This window comes from Rissa tridactyla, chromosome 16 (assembly GCF_028500815.1).
Source record: "Rissa tridactyla isolate bRisTri1 chromosome 16, bRisTri1.patW.cur.20221130, whole genome shotgun sequence".
In the NCBI taxonomy this organism is placed as follows: Eukaryota; Metazoa; Chordata; class Aves; order Charadriiformes; family Laridae; genus Rissa; species Rissa tridactyla.
The window spans coordinates 3,198,579-3,213,648 of record NC_071481.1 but is presented as its reverse complement, the minus strand read 5'-3'; the positions used below and the strand labels follow the sequence as shown (position 1 = coordinate 3,213,648).

General features: G+C 43.7%; 1 protein-coding gene across 5 annotated transcripts in view; it reads left to right on the top strand.

Annotated features, from left to right (window-relative positions):
• PRDM2 (PR/SET domain 2) overlaps positions 1-14,203 on the top strand; it is a 72,134-nt gene extending 57,931 nt beyond the window's left edge. For all 5 annotated transcript variants that reach the window (XM_054222214.1, XM_054222220.1, XM_054222219.1 and 2 more), the window contains 2 exons: positions 9,524-9,659; positions 10,811-14,203. In XM_054222214.1, coding sequence (XP_054078189.1) covers positions 9,524-9,632 — 109 coding nt within the window. In that variant the 3' untranslated portion in view covers positions 9,633-9,659; positions 10,811-14,203. The remainder of the gene's footprint in view (positions 1-9,523; positions 9,660-10,810) is intronic.
• The last annotated feature ends 867 nt before the right edge of the window (positions 14,204-15,070 follow it).

Below are 15,070 nucleotides of genomic sequence, written 5' to 3'. Positions count from 1 at the left end.
CACAGAAGGGTAGAGGGGTTGGAAGGGACCTGTAGAGAGATCATCTAGTCCAGCCCCGAATGTTGTATTCCACGCCCAAGAGACACATTCCGCCTCCTGTAGTGGAGCTGGAAGCATCCATGTCCATATTGGTGCAGCAGTTGGATGGAATAATACAACATCATTAAGACTACCAGTATTACCGTTAGCCCATTTCTGAGCATATTCATTCCTAACCCAGTAGTCAGTTAATATTTTATGTAGTTGTCTATTCAAGTTAATATTTCTGTTTGAATAAGATTCTTTGGCAAGAACTCCCTGTTTCTTTTCTCATGCGGTATGTCATTCCTTGAACATGTTATCCTCTCCATAGCAAAGTTTTCCCTGAATTTTAACTGATAAGGAAAACCCGGTACAATAATGCAGAAGTTTTAACACTGTTCACTGAGTGGTTTTGAGGGCACATCTGCATTATAATAATATACACTGCGGTTTGGTGGTTGCACCCCGATTAAAGAGGTGAATTCTTAGTCTGTCTTACAGCAGCAATTATATCAATTAGGTGGTGGGACAGCCACGGTGAAGTCTGTAGTATTGATAAGGGTTTTACTGTATTTACCTAAGTGAAAACATTTTGGTTTGCATACCCATAGTTGTATTTGGATATTTTACAGGAATTAGGAAATATGAAATAAAGTTAAAAACTCTCCTGCCGTTTTGAAGTTACTGAGGGTGGAATCTAAACTTATCCTTAAATAGTCATTTCGCATCTTTCTTCTGGTACTGAGAGCTGAGGTACCTGTTGGTGTTTGGTCTTACTGCAGTCTTGATGTTTTGATCTTGTAAGGATTTATTAGAGAGATCTAGCCGTGAACTGATCGTAAAGAAACCAGCTCCCTTCCCTCATTCCTTAATATTAGGCAGAAATCCTGTTGCCGTTGCCTTTTCTGTTTCTCTGCTGTGGTATTAAATCGGGGTGTGTACCAAGGATGTTGCCACCTTGAGGTGGTTCACACGTGTTCGTACACACCAGTTTCATGTGAAGTGCTGGATGATTGAGATCTGTATTCCAAAACGAGAGCTCATTACAAAGGAAGAAGTTTCATTCCTAAATAGACTTCTTATCGCACACAGGAAATGTACAACTTTCACAGTTACTATTACATCTCATCTGCATAATTGAATTTCTGTGGCTTTTATAAGTGCCTCTTTGTGATCTGAGTGCAACAATAAAGCTGTAACAATGCCCGCAGAGTGCTGACATTTCTTGAAACGCATCCAAATGGGCAATGAAAACAATTAACTTGTCCTGTTTGCAGAGACTGCCTGACGTGCTGGTCAAGATCAGCTCCAGCGTCAGTTTAATAAAAACAGTGATGCTGAAGCGTGGATGGAGGTGGGAGATTCAACACACTGTGTTTGCTTGCCTTTTTTTTTTTTTCTTTTTTCCCCTATTATCCAGTTTGCTAGGGTTAAAAACCTGCTTGTATCGGAGAATGTCTTAAATGTGTTGAAGCGTAGGCGTTAGGAGAGAGCCCAGGTGGTGCAGCCAGGCCCCTGCCCAGGGTGGTTCCTGCCCCTCTGCGTTCGCTGCCTGGAGCTGATCGAGGCTCCTGTATTTCTGGTACTACGATTTGTTGGCATTTTGTATTGTAAGCCTTTTATTTAAAGTGTCCTGGTTCATTTCTTATTTTCTTCAGGGAGATGTCACGGAAAATGAGATCCCGGCAATTTGATCTGTAAATTTTCATTTCAAATGTAGAAATGAATAGTACTCCTTCACTTACTGAGGTTTGTGACTTCAGTTCCAAAATTATGGGCTTTTAGTGGAGTCAAGTTCAGCCAAGAAGCTGAGTTGCAAGTGATAACCTGTGGCAGACGAATAGCTTGTGAATGACCTTAAAAAGAGAACCGGGAGGACCTTACATACTAATTCGAGCTTTTATTTACTGAATGTGTGATCTACGCGAGCCACGTAATATTCTGCTTCCATTCATGATGAAAGTGAGCTACAGGATAGATTCTGAACACCAAGTGCTTGCTGGTTTGGATCTGAGATTTTGTGGTAAGTGAATTATGAAAAAGAGGTAAACTTCCACATCTTCAATGTAATGAAACCGGCAAAGAATTAGAAAGAAACTTGGGACTAGCATGAAATTTCATAGTAGTAGTAACTGAAGATACTTTGATACCAACATAGAGCAAAGCTGATTTTAGGTCACCCCTGTACAGTATTTAAAAATATTAATACTTACAGAATGAATACCATATCGTGTTTGGTGTTCTTAAGCTGTAGCTGGAGTTTTGAAAAGCACTCAACAGTTGGATGCACAGATCTTACGGAAGTTTAATGGGAGTTGTAAAGCTTCACCTACACGGCCACAATAATCTGAATTAATTTTTGAAGTTAACCGCTTCATCTAAACGTTGTGGACAGACAGTTATCCAGTATCTAGTGAACTGGGAGCTAAAAGCTGCTCAAAAGAGGTGCTTTAGAAGACGCTTGGGAATAAAGGACAAATTCAAGTGCTCGAGAGATTTCAAAAAAGCCAGTATGCAGACTGAAATAACCCCCCCGTAGTTTATTTAGCGTTTACGTATGCTATGTGGTGCGTTTTAATTATATAGCTGCATACTGTATTTTTTTTGGTAGAACCTGTGTGATTTCATTCATAAGGTGGAGCTGCTTTAGAAGTGACGAGCAGCTCTTGAATGGAAGAGGTTATGTGTAGGACCCGCTGGTATTTTTTGGAGGAGTGGGAAGGTGAGGGAAATAATTCTGGTTTGGAGCAAGATGCAAATAAAACACTTAAGAGAGGCATGATATATAAAGTGTAGTGTTAGTGGTCCATTTTACACCCCAAATAAGAGTGAAAAATGTTAATGTTATTTAAGATGGGTCTTTATCCATATGCATGAATGACTCGATTTTATTTCCTAAGCTGTCTTTGGGATCTTGGCTTTGCAATGGAGGTGATGTCTTATAGGTATTTTTGGGGTGAAATTAATACCAAGGTAATGCTCAAGCGGTAGCTGAAGTTGGTGCTACTTCGTGCTCATCCCTTACAGTCGGGGGCCGGGGGGGATGCCCACCTAGGTGTTTCAAATACGAATGGATCATTAGACCAAGAGCGGGGAAGGAAGCGGTTGGTATAAAGCATCCAGTGTCTAACACGAGATCCCTGGCAGAACTCGGCAAGGAACAGGAGGGTTTAGGGTCCCAGTCTGTCTCTGGCCCTCAGTCTCTTCGGCCACTGTCTGCTTTTAAACCTCTTCCTTGGTTAAGAAGAAGCCTCGTTGCTGTTGAGTCACCTCTGGCTGCTGCTCCCCGTGCAGACTTCATCACTTCTCCTCCACAGTTTGCTGATCCTGCATGTTCACTTCTCTTAGTAAGTCTCTAAAAATTGCTTTTGGTCAAGTGTACTTTTGAAAGCATGCATTTGAAAAAGAGTGTTGAAATACTGCTTTTTTTTTTTTTTTTTTTTTTGTTCCTAGATACAAGGCAGTAAAACTGATACTCGAAGGGAATCTTGAGCAGGCATCAAGTTGGAGGGAGGCTTTTTCTTAAGAGATAGGTAGCTGCTTCCTTTTCCTAATTTGTTCAAAGCTTGAGTGGTTTGTGGAACATAGTACAGTAATCAGCAGCCAGAACTTTGTTTGTATAGATCTCTGCTTATTTTTCATAAGACTTGCATGTTGCTCAGGCCAAACAGGGTCTCTGAGTCATGTTTTGGATGATGATACTCCCAGAAGCTGCCAAAGGGTTGTGAGAAACAGCTTTGATTATTCAGCGGGTGATGTTCCATTTTTCAGAAATACAGGCTCAGCGTTCAATCCGTACGGTGACGCTGGAGGTGTGCTGCCTTTCAGAGGAACAGCAGAACTCGGACTTGCACTCATAAAGCCCTGGGTCAGTCAAAAAAGAGTAATAATCTTGTATCTGGGCCTGTTTCAGCGGAGCCTGCCTCAGTTCCTTCTGCAGTGCAGGCAACGCTGCTCAGTGAAGTTAAATACCTGCAGTAAAGCAAATGCGAGGACTTATTTTCGGGGAGGTGATTTTGTGGGGAGTGCAGGGGGTGTGCAGGGGGTGTGCTAGCTGCCCAGGGCACACGGAGGCCTGGCAGCGCGTGGAGCCAGCGGAGATCTCGGTGTTGAGCTGCTGACGCTTCTCCAGAGCCACCCCTGGGGGCACTCGGCTTTGGAAGTGCCAGGCGGCCGGAGCAAACTCGCTCCCATGAGCAGATCGTGTGTGAGTAGCAGTCACCTTCCAGCTGTGACTTGATGGTAGAATTTATTTAACACTTCGTTTAGGTACCGTGCTTTCTGCTAAACATTGCAGTGTGGAAGGAGGTGGGAAGATGAGAAATAAGGAATTCTTCCGTCCCTGAGCTGCTTTGAAGAGTTGCGCGCTCCAACTCCGCTGTCGCTGGAGTTTGGCTGAAGTTGTGTTCCCCATTCATTATGGCAAGTGCTTTCACTCCTCCATCTCTTTAAATCAAAAGCACATTTTGTTTTGTGGTTTCTCTCCGAGATCTGCGGGGCTGAGGGGTCGTGCTAGTTCCGCTAGCCACCAGTAATCATTTTCAACTCATTTGGAGTAACCATTTCTGTATAAAGCTAAATAAAAATCAACTACAGTCTTCCCTATGTGTGATAAAGTTTTCTCATTCTTCTTCTCTGTCGTGAATGTGATTCAGTAGATACAAATCTTTTATCCAATTATCAGATTAGATTACTTGACAGTGGAGAATTTGTATTTGAGTACTGCTATTTTTAATCCAACGTTCTTCACCTTTTGGCTCGCACAATGCTCTGTGCTTCTTTAAAAGGGCAGGAAGATAAATTGCTGATGTGATACTGTTCATCTAAATTTATAGGCCTAGGCCAAGATTTCTTAAAGTGACTAATAATTTCTTTGAGCTGGATTTGAAGTACCGTCAAGGAGACTGATTTTCCGAAAGCTCGGTAGCCATCCTCAGTGCTGAGTCCCTTTAAAGGGGCTACTTTAGATCACTAGCTGCTTTTGAACATCTAGTTATGTTTAAGTAAAATGGGATCGATAGATTAATTTTATGTAGTCCCCCAGGCACAGTATGAGATTTATTCCACCAGTTCTCAGTGTTGGTTTGATGTTCACCACGAGGAGACTGAAGCAGGATTTCACTGGGAGTAGGACTGCGTCAACAGTGGAGAAACTGGGAACTCTAGAGCACATGCGTGTGAAGCAATTTTTGAGTTGTTGTGGTGGAGCAATGCTACTTTAAAGGTATTAAGTTCTTTGAACAGCTGTGGTTAGGCAGTGCTGCTGGGTATCTTCTGGAAAGTGGAGAACGCAGGGATCTCAGTAACAGGTTTTTCCAGTTTACGTTCGTGAAAGGCCCAGCCATAAAATCTTAATATTCATGTTATGTCCTTTAGCGTCACGTGATTGCAAGATAAAAGCCCGACGTGTTCCAGCTTTTTGGCCGCTTTCATAAATAAACGCACGTAAGTCTCAAAATAGCTGCAGTTCAGCACGTTAAGATCCTTTTTGCTTTCTGCCGCTCCCCCTGTTCTCTACGCAGAGGCAGGGCGCTTCTGCGGGAGACAGACACATTCTCCTTAAAATTCTATCCACAGACCTTTTTGTCCTGCTAAATACTTTGTTTCACTCAAAAAAAAAAAAAAATTAAAAAGGTTGGTGACGTAATTGGTGCTTGATGTTTTTCGAAGTCCGTGTGTTGTGTGTTTACTTTCCCATGAAGCAATAGGCTGGTGCAAGAGAGCACACGCCGGCCGGGTGAGCAGCGCGATGCTTTGGTTCTCCCTGAGAGCAGAAAGCCCCAAAATCTCATTTATCCACCCGCTGTGTCCCCCGTGCGTGGCTTCTGGCCTGTGAAATTACCAAACTAATTCTGCAAAGCCAAGAAATGAGGCTTAATCATCCACGCTTCTCCATCTTTTTTTTTTTGTTTCCTAGGCAGTCAGTTATTTTAGAAGTCAGTCTGTGTCACCGTAGACATTGTTTTATTTAAGAGGAGTAAATGCTTTTGATAGAATATATCGCTGATGTCTGTTGTTAGGAGATGAGCCAGAGAGTGTGCGTCTGTGCAATTTTGGATCATATGTATGGTTGGTTGGTTTTTTTTTCCTTTTTAGATTAGGAGTGTAGAACTGTAAGTGCTGCGAGTAAAACGCACTTTAATTGAGGTAAAATTGTGAACCGAAATTCTGTGATGACTTTGTTCGCTGAATTTCACCGGCGTGACGGGCAACCATATCAGATGGCTCCAGCCTTCATTCCCACAAGTAACGTGGCTTATTTTTTCTGGGACATTTCTAGTGAATTAAACTGGCAGCTTGGAAGAATGTGAATTGCACAAGTAGGGTAGAAGACAAGGTAATTTGCATTAAAAATACCAAATGTATTTTGAGAATGTCTGAGGGAAGGGTGCGTGCCAGGATCTGGCATTTTTCTAGCCGCCTAGTTTGCCTGTGCTGCTCCTTTCAAGGCTCAGTGGCTTAGGAAGGGTTTTGGAAGGAGGAATTGGGTTTAGACAAAGGAGGTGAAACTTCTCAAGTGTTCAGGAGACAATTTAACCCGGGGAGCAGTAATGCAGCGGGATAAGGGAACCTTTGCCTTTGGTCCTGCCTCTGTTATAAGACTACAGATTTTCTGGGCGATTTTGGCAAATCACTTCCCTTTTGACTCAGTTCTGAAAAATGGGGATTGTGGTACTGCCTCGTATCACAAAAAACTTTCAGCTCCAAGGCTGTAAGAGCGTAAGACCTGGGATGTAGTGTATTTTTATTGCAGCAAGTCTCACCAAATTCAGCGATTTGTGTCTCTCTCTAGTTAGGATGTGCTTTTGGTTGAGACAGAGAGAGGTTTAGGCCCTGGCTACATGTAAAAAAAAGCATCATTTAACTTCTGGTTTAGCTTTATAGCTAGTACATTTACCAAAACGCTTTATCCTGAGTTAAAAGTCTTAGTTGACAGGGAAAACTCAGTGGAGACGTGTCCCTCCTGCTGCCCGACATTTGGTTTCTGTGCCCTTTTTCTTGCAAGCACAGTATGTTTTTTGGTGTTACTCCCTTTTTTTCCTTTTTTGTCATTTTTTACCCTTTTTTTCTGGCTAGGACCGTTCCTAAACAAGGGAGCAGAGGGGGCTGGATGTAGCGTGGGGGGTGCTGTCTGTCTGCTGCCGCGGGGTCCGGGCCGTGGACTGTGCGCGGTGCTTTGGGGCTGGGGCTCAGCCCGTGAACAACTCATTGCTGGGCTGCGTCGGCACGGGGCGCTCAGGAATTCCTTTTCTTTTGCCTGTCTCCGGTTACCCCGGCCACGGGTGATGGCGAAAGCAGGTGCAAAGTGACAGCGCTCAAAATAGCCATCTCAAGAACTGTTCCTCCGTGCGATGGGGGTATTCCAGCTCCCCCCGGCTCTGAGTTGAGCTTGCCTTGCAAGCCCGGGGAGTTACTCCTGAGACATCCAGGCATCCCTGCGTGTCTTTACACAGGCTCTTTAGAAACGGGAGTTACCAATCCGCTGTGGTTTAATAGCGGTACAGAGGAGGGCACTGATTTCCTAATGGCTTTCCCAAAGCAAAGATCGCTGCTCTGCCGCTGCCGGTGCTTCGCGTGTGGTTTCAGTGCACGGCTAATTGGGAGCAGGATGGCAAGGCGACAGTAAGAACTCCAGTAAGAACTCAGTCCCAGTTTCTATCTAGAAAAACAATCCCTTTTTTTCCTCTAATCCTCAGCTTCAGAATAATAAGCCAATGATCTATTAGCTTTGAAGCTAGGTGAAGTTAGGGGGTGAAAGATCCCTTTAGCGTATTGTTTTTCGGGGAGGACGAGGGCTGTGCCTTTGAAAATGCAGGTCAGATTTTCTCAGATGCTTTGTCTCCTTGGATTTGAGGCTTTTTTTTTTTCCTCATGTTTCCCACAGAATTTCGGCATTGGCTCATTGTGTGCAGTAACACACAGATGTTATTGATTATAGAAGAACTTCTACAAGTCATAATTAATTTTTTGACATTAGGCATTACTTAAATGGAAACATTCTAAATAAAAAGGAACTAAAATTTCTCTCTCCTAGTTATAGTAAAGAACTGAAGCCAAACAAACTGAACTTATTTGGGATATTCTGCTGTTTCCCTTGGTAATGGTCCTTATATGGGACAACAAAATCTGGCTTTTGTTGACTTCCTCGTTACCACTTTCTGATTCTTACACACTAAATGAATGCCTCAGTATTAAACTCACAAAGGCTGGAGAGTATGGTTTACAGACAACAATAACAAAACTTTGGCAGGCTATTTTAACCACACACTTTAATTTGGAAATAATTGAATTGCTTACTTTTCAAAAATTCTGTGGTTTTCTTTTCTGTGTTGTAATGGAAAATTTTGCACTTTCCGTCTAACTTGCAGTTACACTGCGCTGCAAAATCTGTACGTCGGGACGAACAATAATTGAAATCTCCTTTAAAGGGTGTATATTGAACTCTTAAAAATAACCTGGAGAAAAACCTAACTTTTAACTTTTCTTAGACGTGTTGTTACTCAAAAAAATTCTATTTCAAAAGGTGTTTCCTTGGAAGAGCGTAAGTAGTTGGTTTTGGTTAGACTTTTGAAGAATTTGCATATACCAGGTAGGTATGTAATTACCGCCCGTACGGGGGGGCGCAGGTGCGAGGGGCGGCAGGCATGCATCTGCATGCACCAAGGAGGTACAAGTATGTGCGAGATAGCAAAAGGTGCTGAATTTAAAAACAAATAGGGGATTTTTTAAAATCTTTTAGTGTAAGGACCTTTAGCCTGGGTATACCTTTGAACTGAGATTGTATGTTCAGAATACGGCGTACGCCTTTCTGCGTCCCTTGCTTTGACTCGTGTTCTGGAAATCAGAGTCGACAGAGGTGTAATACTGTCACTGAAAATCTCTGATTTTCTCTTCCACTTCGGGATTCTTGGAGTTAATTTAAAATTTGCAGTGAGATAATGTATCGTCTGCGGTGAAGGCACGATAAAAGGCTAAAGACGCCGTAGCGACCTGTACGTGTCACTGTCAAGTCTGACAGCGCTAGGGTGGCAAAAGTGTACTTTGACCTTGGGAAGAATGACCAGATGTGGCATTAGGCTTATGTGAAGTAAAATTCCTTTTCCATAAATAGGTATTTTAAGACCTGATATGGACTGTCCTGAGCAAACAGACCGTGACTCTTTTAGTTGTTCTTTACATAGCGCTGGATTTGTCTGTCCGTCCCACTTGGAGGGTCTCTAACTGGGGCATCGGGTGGGAGGCTGGACGCTGCTTCCAGTTGACGTTGTCTGTTTCCTACTCAAATAAACTAACAGAGTAAGTTCAGAACAAGGCAAAAAAAAACCCCTCTTGCCATCAGAAGTGGCTCTCAGTATTTGCAGTGTGGGTGCAGTGTAGGGTTTTTTCTCGTCGCTTACTAAAGCCCCTGTAGCCCCCTAAAGCATGTGTCTGTTTCCCCCCCCGCCCCCCCGCCCCGGTACCCTGATGCATGTGTATGAGTTTCTTCTGCCTCTTTGTACAGTTACAGGCTCCGCATGGCCTCTAGATGTCCCTCCTCCTCTTCACATAACACCAGCACCAGGCAAGGCAAGAAATCCAACTGCGCCGCATCCCACTTCTTCAAGGAATAGACTCTTCTGCACGTCCGACCAAACCAGGTACAGCCACACGCCCCGGCAGGATGCGCCAAGCTCATCTGTCTTGTCTTTCTGTGGGCAAGGAGTGCAAAGCACTTGACAGATGTTATCCCAGCCTCAGAACACCCAAAGTGGCGTTGCTCTTGTAACTGGTCGCTGATAAGAACGCAGGCGTGAAGGGGGAGAGTGAGGTGCCCTACATCAGGAATAGGGACAAGGTCTTCTCTAGCGATGTGTGCTCGGATCCTCTGGATCAAAAGGATCTGTTGGGGCAGACTTGGCTCTTTAGCCTTATGGAAGATGGAAGGAGAGTTTTCGCTTATGAGCTTTTAAGACCTGAGGTGTTGCTCCTCTGGATCCTGTGGGGAGCTTGAAGATGGCGGTAATTTTTGTAAGGATGGGGTTCGTCCCCATCTCTCGCTGTATCTGATCATAGTAGTGGGCAAAGTCCTTGGAGATCTCTTAAGCTGAATGGGTAAACCCTGAACAAATATTAACTCTGACCAAAAAAACCCCAGAAATTGCCTGGCAATGTGTCTTATGGCTGGCTGCTTTGGTTGAATGCCAGAAGCTCAAAGACCAGTATTACAATGCAAATTGTGGTGCCAGGATAACAGACAGACGCGTTGGTTGGGCTTGTGGTGAGATAAACTGGTGTGATGAAGCTGTACGGGCTTGGACAAATTAGTGATCTGGTCTGGTGTTCTTGGTGAAGCTGAATTGACTTCGGGTTCGTTGACTTCAGACAAGACACTGTCTTCTGCTCTTTCATTTCCCTACCTGTAACATGCCGATAATCACCTCCTTTGTACTGGTGTAATAGCTCAGGAACATTATACTTACGTGTATAAAGGTAAAGGTGAGAATGAGCAAAATCAGATGCTGCAGCCTGAAATTTATTCTTTGTTAAGTATGTTCAAAAAATAACATTTTGGGGAAAAGTTAGGAAAATGCTAAGTTTACTACCTCCCGAATAACGAGAGTGGTTGCTAATGAGGTGTTAGCATCCCTAACTGTGGCATGGACCCTTTAGTCGTGGGAAACCCAAGCAGAAGTTAAATCATGGGCATCTCCCCTGCGCGGCACTCCCTGGGTGACTTGCTGGGCAGTTACTCTGACTAATTAATCTTGAAGCTGGCTCTGATTAAACACAACTCTCTGTGTATTTGCAGGTACTAGGAACTTTTGACCTGCTTTTTCTGAGAAGAGGTGAGACCGGTTCCTCTGGAGAGAACAGGGATGGCGGTTTCTCCTGCTGGAAGCAACGGCACGCTCCTGTCACATTGTCCTTCCTTCCAGAGGGAGAGGGAGAGGGTGCAGAGCAGGGCTCCTGCCTTCTCCAGAGAGTGATGAACTGTGGATGCTGGTGAGATGACAGGGTGATCGCCGGGTGCCCTGTCGTGTGGAGGCCACGCGTCAACAGCCAGCGGAACAGCATGGAGAAACGTTCAGACATTTGCAGGCGGATTAACCGTGTTCATTGGGTTGATGGGTCTGGATGAGTCTCCTCTTTCTGGTAGAACACAGAGGGGTTTAACATACTATGCAATTAAATTCTGAAAAGACTGTTACATCATTTTAGTTTCTACTTTGCATCCTCACGGGTGAAGAACTGGGCATCCCACAAAAACCCACTGAAGGGAGTGGGAGGTTTCGCTGAGGTTTCCACATCTGAAGTCTGTGGGTTCCCCAGTCCCGACCGTGTACCATTAGCTTTAACGGGCATGATGCCATTGCTTCCTAAGTGCGTCAGGACCCACTTTTTCTTTTTCTTTTTTTTTTTTTTTTTGGAAGCCCACCTGCTAAGTGATGGCTGTGAAACGCACTGGTAGCCCAGTTTCGTAAGGGGACAAGCATCCATTTCTCGCAAGCTGCCATGACATTTGTTGCCAGTCTGGTACTCTTGGTATAGTCGGGATTGTTTTTTTTTTTTAGTGAGAGGATCAAACACGCGTGTTGCTGCGCAGTATCAAGCAACATTTTCCTTGAAATACGGAGCTTGTGTTTGCGACCCTCAATACAAGCGTGTTTAGTTTCAGTGGTCCTGCAGAGGGGGCATCCGTGAAGGTAGCTGGCAGCCAGTAAAGACAAGTTGCAGAAACACCCAGGTCAGTCAGTAAAACGCCGTAAAATGCAGTGCAAAAAGGTCTCTTACCTCTTGCTCCAAAATGGTGACAATCACACACGAGTGCATCGTCTGGCAGGGCGCTCCTCCAGCCCCTGCAGATTTCACCTCCGAGATGAAGGGTTCCGTCTGTCAAGACAAGTTTTTGCAGGATCCCTGCTAACGTAGAGTCTGGGTTTGGGATTTTTCAAGGAGGCCAAGAGGGTCGATTGCCCTATTTCCCCCTTATTTTGGTCAATTTATTCCTCTCCTTGCCTTTGCACTCCGCACAGATCAGCACACGTCTGTGTATGCACATATTAGCTAAGAAAAAACAAGTGCCCGGTTGATACTCCTTCCCACCACCCGAAAAAAAAGACAAAAAAAGGATCAATTTTATATATAGCTACATATAAATATATGACATATATATATTAATATATATATGTATGAAATTGCTGAAAACAGTTAATTTTTTGTAGTTTTGATGAAAATCAAATTGCTCAGAATGAATACAAAAGCTTTAAACAGGAAACATTGGTTTTGTTCACCGTAAAACTGTTGTAGCTACTTGTTGTTTGAGCTGTGAGAGAAAAGGTCTTCAGGATCTTGTATTACCTAGCTACAGATTTTTTATTTTTTTCTTGATAAACCCCTATTGGAGTCCTTCTAAGTGCAATTGTGGTTTGGGGGAAGGCTGAGATGTTGAGAACTAGATGAGCCATACAAAGCTACATCCCCTCCCGTGCTGGAAGTGATGCTTCCAGTTGAAGACTGTGAGAGCGTTGAGATACAGGCTTTGTGGGGAGAGCTTGCGCCATTGCTGGCTGCTCCGTCTCTTTATGAGAGCGGAGAGTCTCTAGGATTTGTCCCCTCTTGAGCCTTTTTGCTAGCAATAATTTTCTCTTGAAATACGCAACGTACTACTTCCAAACAAAGGCTGAAATTTTTCGTAGCAGCCTGGGAAGACTGAGATTCTCATTATTCATTAAAACTAGTCGGAAGCGAGTATCCAAATCTGCTAGGCAGCTTGGTAGATCTTGGTCAAATAGCACAGAAATTAAGTTTCCTGGCCTTATGTGTATCTCAAAGAAGCTGGCGTGCACATACAGCTCTCTCATCACTTTGGCTCACTTTAGTTTTGCACGTTATCCTTCTTATTTTCTCTCCACGTTTTCTCCTTCTCATCACCTGGTGTTAGTATGGTAAACCCTGTTCTTTCAAACAGGAATCTCCTTCCTGTGTGTCTGGACAGCATCTAGATCATTCGAAAGATGAATACACAGTGCTAATAAAACCCAGCTCCGATATACTCTGTCTTAAAGTACCACTATGATACGCCCTTGATTTTCCCAGCGCAGCTTCGTTAGGCGTTTTGTCGAAGACAGCGCTTACTGTATAAATTTTCGCTGGTCGCATGAGGACCGTTGCTGAGGAAGAGCTTTCTTGCCGTGCAGCCCAAATCCTGCTTGAAACAATCAGTTCTTCTGAGACCCACTCGACTTCCAGCAACAGTAAGTTAAATTAAGTACAGAGTTTCTGGCACGGATGCTGCTGAGTTTAGTGCCTTTGAGGCATACCAATGAGGTTATTAGAGGTCACTTTTGTGCAATTTATTTTTGCTGCTTTTTTTAGAGTGGTGTTAACTATAATAACTGACGGACTCAAGGAGAGAAGTGTGTAAATTGTTGTGATATACGAACATTTTCCCCAGAGAAATTCTGGTTTATCACACAAGCCTGTAAATATGTATTTACAATTTTAAAAGCACGTCTTTATGTCCCTGGTTGTAAATGCTCCGTTTTTAAAGTTTTATAACCTGTGTTACTCAACCAAGAGACCAGAGCACACGGCTTTATATTGTACTGGTCTGTTTGAAGGATCCATTACGGTCTAAGCTGTGGCAGAGAATTATCCACGCCACTGAAGAAATAACCCATGGTCGCACCAGACTTTTCATCATTTTCCCTCAGATAACAAATGCAGTTTTTTGGGGAGCGTGGGGGAGTTGATTTTTCTTGCAGAAAAAAGCAGCAGTTCAAAATGGTGTCGTTTCTCTAGAACGAGGAGGATATTTTATTCACAGGAAATTCAGGAAAGTATGCCTTTTTTTTCTTTTTTTTTTTTTTTTGCAAGGCAGAATTTCACAGTTTTGCAGCAAATTTTTAACCTCCCCCGTGCCTGCTGATGAAACGTGAAATTTTGCCCTTGACTGATATCACAAGTTCTTGTGAAAATTCAAGGAGAGGGTGGGGAAAAAGCTCAGGTTTTGCATGTAGGAATTTGCGAGGCCGACACCGGTAGCTCTGCAGTGCTCTCGTGACAATGCTGAGACTGAAAAGTTTATTAAAAATAAACTGTGTGGAGATGTGGTATTACCTGGTTGGTGCTGGCGTTCTGAACATCGCTCTGGAAGACTGAAAGCTCTGTTGTCTGTCCGCCTTGTAAAGAAAAAGAACAACAATAAATTAATGTGACAAGCCGCGTCATGGAAACATTTATCATTATTTCCCCAAAGGAAGTCTTCAAAAAATGGAGATGCAGCGTATTGTGGCTCTGAAGTGGCTGAATGGTTTGCTGAGGGAAGTGCTGGGGCTCGGTGGCAGCCATCCGTCACTGCTGCGGGGGCCGCGGTCTTTAAAAACGGTAGCAGATACGACAAACAGGTTTGGGAACAGTTGAAGTATAGGTATTAATATTAATTTCACATAGGCTAAAACTGGCTCTTTCACCCCAGAAAATCTGAAGATTCCTTATGCATTATAAATTTGACCTGTTAATAAAAAAATCGCCGGTGTCACCACGGCGTGGCGTTGCCTGCAGCAGCCGAACAGTCAGTCAGCCTCCTGTGCAGCGTTGCAGCCTACCTGGTTTTTATTAAATAGCGTTCAGTTTCTGTCAAGTTCGGAGTGATCAGATTTTGCCGAACTGTCATTCTCTCCCTGCATGAGAACCTTCTGAAATATTCTTTAACTAAATAGCTACATACTCTCTTTCATCTGTCCATGCTGGCATGTGAAGCAGCACTAATTACCCCTTTTTATAGGAGCTGTCGCTGTTTTGGAAGAAGATTACCTTCAAAAACAGGTAAACCTTTAAAAACAAGGAGAAAAAACATTCTTGAAACAAAGCTACTGCCTTAATCCTGTTCCCTGTTACCCCCGTGCGTGTCACGCTGCTGGCACTGCCAGGAGGCAGAGGGACAGGGACGACATGGCATGTCCCCGCACAGAATCTCAGTTATGAAAACCGCTTGGGCCGTTTCATTTTTTTGGTGCCAGTGCCAGCTGCAAATAAGTCCTTCAAGGCTATAGGACATACAGAATAT